General features: G+C 35.6%; 1 protein-coding gene across 3 annotated transcripts in view; it reads right to left on the bottom strand.

Moving 5' to 3' along the window:
* The window catches only part of LOC138695781 (sodium- and chloride-dependent transporter XTRP3), a 476,534-nt gene that overhangs the window by 55,776 nt on the left and 408,708 nt on the right, over positions 1-12,050 (bottom strand). For all 3 annotated transcript variants that reach the window (XM_069819976.1, XM_069819975.1, XM_069819977.1), the window contains 2 exons: positions 10,415-10,636; positions 8,342-8,452 (listed from right to left, as the gene is read on the bottom strand). In XM_069819976.1, the coding sequence (XP_069676077.1) occupies positions 8,342-8,452; positions 10,415-10,636 (333 nt within the window). The remainder of the gene's footprint in view (positions 1-8,341; positions 8,453-10,414; positions 10,637-12,050) is intronic.

Raw genomic sequence — 12,050 nt, forward strand, 5'->3', positions numbered from 1 at the left:
TGATCTCGGGCACCTCAATTTATACTGTATGTATTAACCTTAAATTCGTAAAACTTCATTTCTCACACTAGTTTATTAAACCGTGTCGGACTGTAAAGAAAACAACTATCACAATGTCCATATTTTATATTGTTGTACAATGAAATTTTGGTTAAATTTAATTTTTCTACCAATTTTTTTCTATTCCATTAAAATTATGGCATATAGCCTATTAACCTGTTGTATCCTATTGGATACTTTGTGAATTTAAGGGTTAAAGTATATATATGACTTAGTTATTTGTTGATTACTACACTTAAAAGAACTTAATTCCATATAAAAAAAGCAGACGACTTTGATAGAAGAGTTATTATACTTGGAAGCATTAAGCAACTTTCATGTTGTTATGAACGACACAAAATTAACAGTTTTAACATTTGTATGAAACTTTTTTGTTTGGGTTATTAGAAAGAACAGAAACATCGTAGTAAAAAGTTTATTTTTTAACATGTCACACAAAATATGCCCGTAGTGCATTTATTTTACAATGCAACAAAGTTATAAAAATACTGATATGTTATGTAGAAAATGTTTGGATTTATGTGACATAATATAGTTTGAAACATTTGTAGATCTTTCGTGTAATACTAAATATACCTGTACCAGTAATGCAGTAGAAACTTTTAGTAGTGTAATGATGATACCATGAATTCATTGTAATTATTCTTAAAGCTAACGAACATCTTAAGTATCACTGATATTTTAAAGCCAAAGTCCTTGAATAGTTTTCAGTTAGGATAAATTGTTATTGCATAACTTCGAAAAAGTAAAAAACATTTAATGTGCCCTTCTATTTTCACTTTTATAAGTTAGCATTACTTATTTAAATAAATCCTCATATTTTGTTACAATTGCAGATAAGCTTGACAGTTTCGGAATTATTGCAATAAAGTAGCAATGTATTGGATTGGTGCATAAGTTCGTAGCATTTTTCTGTACTTTCTTTTATCTCCTGTCCATGTTTCCATAGCAACCAAGAATTTATTTACGCTACGAACTTATGCACCAATCCAATATTTATGTTATTTAGAATTTTTCTCTCTCAAGAAAATAAACTTCCATTAGAGCCATTTTTGTATAATGAGATTATTTCTTATGACACTGAAAAGTCATTAACAATATGAAAGATGGACCACTATTATTATACTAAAATTACTATCCTTGTTATGTGTCACTTTTTGATCTGTATAAAACCACATACTATTTATCGGGAATAAAAGTAAATCTATTAAAATTATAATTGAAAACTTACATAAGTGACACTTCATCATCATAATTCTTCATATTCAAAATATTTCGTCTGTCCCGTAAACGTACATGTGTACAAACACAAGTAACACATACTGGTAACTATTATTCTCTATACTACCAAGGACACTCAACTAACAACCCAAGCCAAGCATTATTGTGTGGCCTAAGGGTTAAATGATTGAGGTTTTACTGTGTTAGATATGAAAAGGAAAGGTAAGCGTGAAAAGTAGCAGATTCATTCCTTAGGTAAGATATTAATTCATTTGCTCTTGCAAAGGAACAATTGTACTCTTTCACTGTTTCTCTTAGCTATGCATACTATAGCTACATTTTCTTATTTATAGGGTTGCCACCTTATTTTTTTAACATATTGATTCATAATCTTTGAATTGTCTAAACAAGTACGCATGATTTTAGATGCTGTATCCATTAGGATATTATTTATGTATTAGTATACAGGTATTCTGAAGACATTATAATTTGCATATTGCTTAAATCATATAACTTTATAGATTTCTGTATTTGATAAATAACTTGTTTTTTGTTAGCCTTTTTCAACTCTCCTGCAATTTAACTCTAATGCTCTTTTTGCTAAACTGGAGAATTACCATGGTCGCTTTGAACCGTGCCATTACGTTTACCACCAAATTTAACTAAATACACAATGTCACCAACATAAGAATATGACGTTGGTGTGTGGCGTAGTTGGCGGGAGAAATTTGTTCTCTCTCTCTCTCTGCCTCCTTCGTTCTGAACATTACTGAGAGATAGCACCAGTGTTAGCTACAAGGTGTATTTGCGTAAATATTGCGAGTAAATTATGACTGGCTTAGATGAGAGGCTCAGGACAGAAACAGTTTTGCTGTAGCGCATGCGCGGACCTCTCATGCAGTGGGAGCGTGATCCTTACGTGAATTTATTTTCGCGTGTACATTGCAGATTAAATTATTGAAATCCCCTCTTACTCCGGTTACAGACCTTGCATATACGAAGGTTAGGTTTGGTTAGTTCAGGTTTTTATTAATCAAGTCCGCTCATGTGCAGACAGGTAATATGATCCTGTCACGAGCTGCACGTGATAATTGATATGAGGTCGAGGAATGGGAGTAGGTTAGGTTAGGTTAGGTTAGCTTTGGTTAGGTTAGGTTAGCTTTGATTAGGTTAGGTTAGCTTAGCTTAGCTTAGCTTTGGTTAGGTTAGCTTAGGTTAGCTTTGGTTAGGTTAGGTTAGGTTAGCTTTGTTAGGTTAGGTTAGCTTAGCTTTGGTTAGGTTAGTTTAGGGATAGGGAAGTGAAAGGAGATTTTAACATGAAGTTCATTTACATATTATATAATATAGCCTAAATGTTATCATTTGAATGTATTTGACGAAACTTTTTAATTTTAACATAAAATTTGATTTCATTCGTCCATGTAGTAGTTAAAATTATATAATATGACAGGTTTTGATTCGTAATATTGATAAACAATGATAGGCCTATAATGAAAGCGGTGAATAATTTCATGGTCCCTAATTTTTTTTTTTTTCGTAAAAGGCTAGATTTTTTTTTTTTTTGTCTAGGCCAGAAATAAAACAGCAACGCGGTCATAATTACGTACTTTACGCTTTGGCGAACATTAACCGGAAATTTACTTTCCGTCATTTTAATAATATTCCGTGAAACACACCTTTCTTCCTGTTCATTTCCTTGTGATAACCTAGTTTAAGATCTTACTACATCTGTATTTTCTTTTAATGCATTCAAAAAACCGCCGTTGTACTACATAAAACCTTGAACTTGACTAATGGAGTGAATTATTTAAGAATAATATAATCGCGAATTTGACTACCACCATTTCGATTGTCTTTTGTTTGATACGGCTCGGTACGGCCCGGTGACTAATGGCCAGCGAGTAGCGTCGACTATCGATTAGTGGTCTGCCGTGGGTATTATTCAGTTGTTCCGCTCTTTTCTCTCAATAAAAGGGAGTACACCACAGAACAACGAAATAATAGAAATGCACGGTGCATGTTATGACAGGAAAGCGCTCCTGGTGGTTTGGCTGTGAAGCTTAACATTTGAAAATTTGAGCGCGATATTGGTGGTTTTGTTGATCAAATTATAAAAATTGTTAAAGATGAATGATATTATTTTTGTGTGTTTATGTTATTTAATTAAGATAATAAGTAAAAACCCATGTATTGTGAGTCCATATCACCGCGGCATGGCGCGTCCTCAGGTTGCGGATAGAGGAGACGGCCTCCAGATATGGAGGGTAGCTGTGAATATATTGAATAAGCAGTCGTGGTCAGCCGATAAGGGGTGGTCCTCCAGCTTGGGGGTTGGGCGAAGGGCTAACAACCCATCACCGTAAAAACAGCTTGTTACGAATCCCGACAATAAGCCTCGGAATAGGACTGATTCTCTGGCACGACCACAGCAAAGCGATGGGCAGGGCATGTAGCACATATGGGCGAATCCAGGAATGCATATAGAGTGTTAGTTGGGAGACCGGAGGGAAAAAGACCTTTAGGGAGGCCGAGACGTATATGAGAGGATAATATTAAAATGGATTTGAGAAAGGTCGGATATGATGATAGGGACTGGATTAATCTTGCACAGGATAGGGACCGATGGCGGGCTTATGTGAGGGCGGCAATGAACCTTCGGGTTCCTTAAAAGCCATTTGTAAGTAAGTATGTAAATAAGTAGGCCTAATAAGTAAAAATTTCAACAGAACAAGTATAAATAAAATATTAGTTATTCTGATGAAATTTTCACTTATTTTCTTAGTTAAATAACATAAACATACAAATGACTCATAAAATAGTCATCAGACTCTCGTCTCAAAAGAAATATGGCGGCCGTTTTGTTGTTCTGTGTGACTTTCTGTGCCTACGAGATGTATCTCATATGCAATGATGGTTCCCACTAGCATCCAATCAGAAAATTCCATTGAAACGTTTAGCGCTTCTGGTGATCGGGCAACAAAACAACGGCCTGCACAGTCTTGCTACCGGAAACTCCTCTCTCAGTTTCACCCCCCCCCCCCCCAAGAACGCTCAGCCAGTGAGATACTTGGCCTTTCGTGGGAGGAGAGAAGATGACAACTCAACATATAATTTAAGTAACCTATTCTGCTATATGCCTTACAATTTGTAATGTTGCAAAAAAGAAAAGTTTAACAGGAATAAGTGAAAATAGAATAGAAATTTGGTTGTGGCTTCCAATAAAGCCAATGATAGGCGTAACTAATATTGTAATGATTCTTCAATGTAGAAAACAGATAACTCGTACAATTTTGAAAACATGTATTTTGTAAATTAAAATATATTACAATAGTTACTATAATTTGCAAGAGATAAATGGTTATTTAGGAACATATACTAGCACTGCATAACATTTCTAAAAGTAAAAATTAAATTAGAATTTAAGGTCATCAGTCAGGAGTCAGAGATGAATGAGTTTCACATGTGAAGTACCGGTACTAGTAACTTAAAACGTAGTTAAACCTTCAAGAGATTAAATAATTTTATTGTAGTTTGGACGAAGAGACAGAAAAGCTTCATTATAAGAGCTCTATGTAATATAGCTACAATAGATGATCAAACTGTGTTTTCAAAAAGAAAGTGAATATATATTTTTTTTCAATTACCATAACTAATACTCCTGAGTTGCTTAGTATCGTACAAATGAAAGCTAACCAATTATGTGAGTGACGCAACTTTTACGAAGGTTTCTTTTGTGACCTGCATTATTGAGACTTGTAACTGTGTAAATAATATTGGTAGCGTTAAATTATTGTTATTTTGCCAGAAATTTAAGATATATGATATTTAACTTTGAGAAATTCATAATCAGTCAGTTTTATTATACAGAGTGTCTCAAATTGATGTATACACATTTTGAAATACTATTTCTCAGCAATGAGATGAGATAGAAAACGATTTTTGCGGTTTTGTATTCCTTAAGCCTGTACATGTTCAAAATGACCCCCTTCCACCACAGTACACTCCCAACAACGACGTACAACAGAGCGACATACCAACTGGATTGTTGCTAATGGAATATCATTACAGGCATGTTCAATCTGAACTCTCAGTTCCTCCAGTGTTTGTGGTTTTGTGGCTTACACTGTGTCATTTAGAGCTCCTCATAGGTAAAGTCTGGAGGGGTTAAATCCGGAGATCGAGGCGGGAACTCCGCAGCACTTCCTCTTCGTCCTTTCCATCTCTGGGTCGTCCTCATTTAGTGCGTGGACAAGTCTTTGGATGTAAGGTTTCCATTTTTAAGCTCGCAAAATTCGATGAAACTGGATTTGCTGATACCAATCTCACGAGAACATTGCCTCATTGACTTCTTTGGGGATTGTGCAAAAGCCTGCATGACTGCATCAACACTCTCGTTATCGGTGGAACTTCTCTTTCTTCCGCACCGCCCTTTCAACACATCTTGCACCGTTCCGTCGACTTCAAACTTGTCTCGGATTCTTGTGATAGTTAACCTTGTTGGTGGTTGTGTTCCAAATTCAACTCTCCAACGTCGTTGAACCTCAACAACATTCTCCACTTTCCAATAACATTTCAGTATCCACTTACGTTCATCGAACAATAATTGCACCGCCATGTTTGTTTATGAACAGTTGAACATGTATCCATGCTTTCCATTGACTTCTGAATCATAAACCGCAAAAATCGTATTTCTATCTCACTTCTTTGCTGTGAAATGATATTTCAAAGAGTATATACATCAATTTGGGACACTCTATATATACAGTATTGGTATTTTAGTTGGCAAAGCACTGGCTTACGATGACTGCGGACCCGGGTTCGAATCCCGACAATGGCTGTGTCTTATTTTTGGTGGACAAAGCCAAGGTTCCTGAGGATTTTTGTTGGAATTCTCCCGCTTCTTTCCACTCATTCCGCCATCACTCTCGATTTCAGAATTCATTATCATTTCAATAATATTCACATAAAATGGTTCGATCTTATTCTAGTGGGACTACACCGGAACCTGAATCGAGAGTTGGCACCATACAGCTGCGTCATGATATCTACAAAAACACGACTGTTTGGATTTAAAATACAAGTAATTCTCAATATAGAAGTGGTAAAGCACAATAAGTCCACTAGAGACTGCAGTGCTAGCCTTCGGGTCCCTCCTCTCTATTAATTAATGATAAGATACAAGAAAATCGTAGCAAATAATTGGAACACTTAAAGAGAATGCAAAGTAAGAAATGACCAAGAGTAGTATAGTCCTATAGAATCAAAATATATACCAAGACGAAACAAAGAAAGAAAAGTTATAAAAAATGTATTATGAAATGGTAGCTGGTAATGTACTGATTTAATGAAGGTCAGAAGAAAAATAAAAAGATATCTGGATTATATTTGGGTTGAGAAGTAAGCCTCTGTGTAGTCGAATCTGGCTCAAACATTAGTACACTGGTTTTCCATCCAGGGAGCCCGGGTTCGATGCCTGACCTGGTTTTGATAGAATTTATGATGAACAAAGCAGACCTTGAAGAGGGTTTTTCTCAGGGTACTCCTGTTTTCCTCTATGAATCCTCTCATTTCATCTATGATCTGCACTAGTTAAAAAATAGGCTGGGATGAAGTCTTCTGATGAGGAAGAACTTGGAGCTCCTTATGTTGAGTGTTCAGAGAGCTCTGCTAGCCTATTTGCTGGAACTCCTGTTATATGGAGCTTCTGTCTTATAATTTATAAAAAATGATTGTGTTTGGACGTTAAATTTGTTACAGTTAAAGTTCATGTACGTGTCTTTATTGTAAGTCCACATTTTTGTGAAATATAGGCAATGAATTTTGCTTAAAAATCCGTATTTCTCCATGAAAGAATAAATGTTTATTGACAAAAGTTGATCGGATCACTTCCCTTTATAACGAGTATTCAACTTATAGAATGAATTTGCGATATTGGCCAATAACGTTTCAAAACCTCCTTAAAATCAACCAATCACAGTTGTGTTTCTTGATAAGATGCTCTGTAAGGAAGCGTCTTATCTGATAAGACACCTCGCACAATACTGGACAAACAATCGCAATATAGTATCCGTGATTACGTCATTACTCTCAATTACGTAGTGTTTTATTCTGTTAATGTAACATTTCAGCTTATCTTACTTTTGAGGTTAAGTATTGTTGTTTCGTATTTCCGCCCTGAGTAGTTGGCAATAGTATTTAGTATGCCGTGATAGATAGCAGTTTGTTTTTGAACTTCATTATAAGGAAACATAATGATGTCTTATTGTTGTGTTTCATAATAATTATCATTTACGTAATTCTGTTTTGCAAGTAATTTAATTTTATTCGTTGAATAATGTTATTAAATTGCACACATGCAATAGTAGCAAATAGTAGAATTTTTATAATGCTGTTTCGATATACGGTATTTAATACTTATTTTTCTGCCAAATAGTATTTTAATAGATTGCTATTAATTTTATTTATTAACAACAATTCGCGAAAGTATCTTCAGAATTTTCAATAACAAGGTGACGTATTATATTTAAGAGTATCAGAATTGACAATGAAAGTAAACAATTGTTCCTTTGTAGTCTCTCAGATGCAACAAAATGTAGTATTTCATCAACTAACTTGAAACCATTGTTATAAATTATCTTATTTAGAAATAACGCATGTTTTTAAAATCAATTTGTGCAGCACAAGATTTCACTGCATTAATCTTACAAATACAGAGCAGAAAGAAATACGTTAATTAATTTTTTGTTATTATTTATTTGAAATGTTCAAAATTTTGTTGCCTTGATCCGATGCAGGGTTCGATTTATATATGGGATGACTGGACCCTTTGTGGCCCTTTATCCCACGACACACAGACTTGGAGTGCAAGTGTTACTGATGTTTTAGTAAGGCTGCTGCTATATCTAAATACTTTTATGCTATTTTTATGGAGCTAGAAATGTTATAAATCGAACCCTGATCACAAGAAGATCTAGGACTTGATTTTTGAAATCTTGTAATGAATTTGAGATGGTGGCAACCCCACAGTTATCTTTCGCTCGCATATAAGTACTTTACTTACTTTTGGTGTGTACATGTGAATGAGTCCAGCGCTGGCTCCTTTGAGTGTTAACCCTTTAATGAAGAAAATTGTGAGCACGAGGTATGGGAACATGGAAGTGAAGTACACAACCTGAAACACACAGCAATGCCATAGAATTAATTTCTGTGTTCAATTAACAGCAATGAACTGAAAAGCTAAAACATCTGAATATTTTATTGATTTCAACCCAAACCCTAATTTAGAAATTTCTGTTTGGGAAGATGATGATGATGATGATAATAATATTAATAATAATAATAATAATAATAATAATAATAATAATAATAATAATAATAATAGACTCTAATAATAACAAACACATGAAAATGGGTGTTCTAAATTTCAGAATTAATCCATATCGCCAAATACTAACATACAGGGGCGGCTCGTCCATAAGAGCTGCGGAGCTGCAGCACTCCCTGCTTTGACAGGAAAATAAAAATAATATTTGTTTTAATTTGTAGAACAATAATTGTTACAGCTTTTATTGGTAAATTGCTTTATATTTTATCTGGCCGGGTATATGTACTATTATCTTATGCATAATCTTTTTGCGCGTCGACTGTATTGGAATTGACACTGCATTGAAAGTCGTCCTGGGATCTGCAGGGTGGGCAGCTCATAGAGAGTGTGTCTTGCATGGTCAGGGGGTAGAGAGGTGAAGGGAAGCAGAGGGAAACTGCCGCTGTTTAAAACTCATATTTCGCTGCAGTGGCTTGCAGAGCCAGGCTACAAGGGAAGATCTTTCCTCCCCTCCCACACCGCTATTGTAATGCTACGTCAAATGGATTCTCTATTCCCTTGAAACTTAATGACAATTTTTCTTTCTCTTCACACACTTATTGTTGTAGAATCTTATCTAGATAATATAACGAAATTAATATTGTATTTTGCCTTATTATTATGTATATATCCAGCCTCCAGCAGAACCTAATATTTGCCTTAACTCAAAATGATTGCACGAGTAGAATCCTTTTGATATAGCACGTAAAATACGAAAGAGACTTCTTTTCCAGTTTTAGAAAATTGTTCACCATCAGTATATCTGAGTGTTGCTTTGGTGTGACGTCTTAATACCGTAACTTAACCAGTGCAAATGTGCAAGCATGAGTGTGTGTGAATTACAGAATATTAATTTTATTTTTCTCAGCTTTCCCATGCGGAGAATATTGATGTAATGAAGTGAAATTAAAGGGTCGTCCGTTACCCGACTTAAATCTTACTCAAGCTTCATCCAGCCGAAATAGTGCATATATGTAAGGAAGTATAACAATGAAATTCACGCTGAGTATTTGTGGTTACGTGGATGTGAACAAAAAAAATTCTGTATTTTGTTTTCCTTGCCTCCTCTTCGGTGGTGATCCTGCATGGACTAGGAGTGGTGTGACAGATTTAGGACATTTGTCCCTAAAAATTAAAAAGCACGAATCTTCGCAATCTCACTTGAAAAATGTTGTTTCATTGGCTATGTTAGGCAAAGCTAATATTGCTGCGCAATTAAATGAAGCGAACAGGACAAACATTCTCAAACATAATCAAGAAGTGAGAAAAAATCGTGAAATTATTTTACAAAATATTAATTGTATCAAATTTTGTGGCCAATATGAAGTTCCCCTTAGAGGACATGATGAAAAAACGATTCGAAGAACCCTGGTGTATTTCGTGGGTTGCTACAGTTCTTGAGTAATCTAAAAGAGCCTCTCAAAAATCATTTGGAACATGCCACTGTTTAAAGGTAATTCTAAAACAATTCAGGATGAACAGGTAGATTGCATGTTGGGTGTCTGCCGATTTGAAATTCAGACTAAAATCGATGGTATTAGTTTTTCTTTAGCGATTATGGCAAATAATGCCACAGACATCTCCAAACTAAGTCAGGAAGTTTTGATTTCTCGATATGTAGTGCATTTATTTTTGTCCTATACTTATTAGTAATGATATTAGAAGTGAAATTTGTATGTACCAAAATCTACGGCAGCTCCCCCAATCCACAAGTTCACGAGCCGCCACTGACTAACAAGATGAATTAATTATATGGTGTTATGTTTTTACCTTTCCTGAAGACTGAATGCCTTTCATAACGATGAAGAAGACGACGATCCACGCAAACAGTAGTAGTATGACAATCCACCACTTGAGTCCGCCGTTGTTGTCCATGTCTGGTGCTGCATCCAATGTGGTGCGATACCAGAAGTATGCAGTTTCTGACGACTTCTCACACTCGGCCACGACAGTACCATTTATACTTGGACAATATGCCCAAGGCAGTGGACTCTGTGAATAGAGGCACAATGTAAATATTAACAAATGACAGGAGAGATTGTGCATGCTATCAGAATTTGTTACCCAAGAAAAAATTCAAAATGCGCTTGAAAAGTCACATTTTTTTTCAAAGAACTGCATAATATTATCACCGTTTAATTCGAGAAAAATTCGTTCTGGCACCGGGAATCGAACACGGGACCTCTCAGCTCTACGCGCTGAGTGCTCTTTCCAACTGAGCTATGCCGGGACACGATCCACGGCACCGGCCGAACTCTTCTCGTAATGTTTTACGGCCTTACTACCTGCACTTTAGACAATGTAAGTCATACATGCAGGAGCGCATATTTAAATGACTTTGTGGCCATATTCAACATCAGTTTGTGACAACTGCTAACAGTTAATACATAATATATTCATTATACAGAGTGATTTATATAGAACTGACACATTTCTTTCTTTCTTTATTTCAAAACGAATGATGCTAGCCACGATTTGTTACACCTGAAATGTAGAGTAGGCCTATCTCTGGGAGATTACTAACCTCTATAGCAAATGTTGAAAATTCTTTATTTATTCGGCTGGAAATTCACTTAATGACCAGTTTTTAACGTCAAATTAAGCAGGAGTTTTGATTCCCTGTCACGAGATGCGCAGATGTTTATTCTTTATTGCTTATTGTTGGCATCTGTTTTCGACATTTTGTTTTAGTCACTGAAAATGCAGTACACATTAAATGAACGGCTCTTCCTTGTGAAGCAATACTGGATTACGAATTTAATTACAGCTACTCAAAGGGCATACCAGAGAGAATTTGGTGTTCGCAATCCCCCCCCCCCCCGAAGAAACACAATACTGGGACTGGTAAACAAATTGAAAACAACTGAATCTCTAAAAGAATATGACAATAAATATACGGAATAAAGAATAAACATCTGCGCATCGTGAAAGGGAATCAAAACTCCTGCTTAATTTGACGTTAAAAACTGGTCATTAAGTGAATTTCCAGCCGAATAAATAAAGCATTTTCAACATTTGCTGTAGAGGTTAGTAATCTCCCAAAGATACTCTACATTTGAGGTATAACAAATTGTAGCTAGCATCATTCGTTTTGAAATAAAGAAAGAAAGAAATGTGTCAGTTCTATATAAATTACTCTGTATATGAGGTCTCGCGTACCTCACTGAATATTACACGACTACTATGAAGTAGCCAATGTGTATTATCACCATTTAACTTGAGAAACATTGAATATGGCCATAAAGTCATTTAAATATGCGCTCCTGCATGTAGCCTATAACTTACATTGTCTAAAGTGCAGGTAGTAAGGCCGTAAAACATTACGAGAGGAGTTCGGCCGGTGCCGTGGATCGTGTCCCGGCATAGCTCAGTTGGAAAGAGCACTCAGCGCGTAGAGCTGAGAGGT

The sequence above is a fragment of the Periplaneta americana genome, chromosome 3, assembly GCF_040183065.1.
Source record: "Periplaneta americana isolate PAMFEO1 chromosome 3, P.americana_PAMFEO1_priV1, whole genome shotgun sequence".
NCBI lineage: Eukaryota > Metazoa > Arthropoda > Insecta > Blattodea > Blattidae > Periplaneta > Periplaneta americana.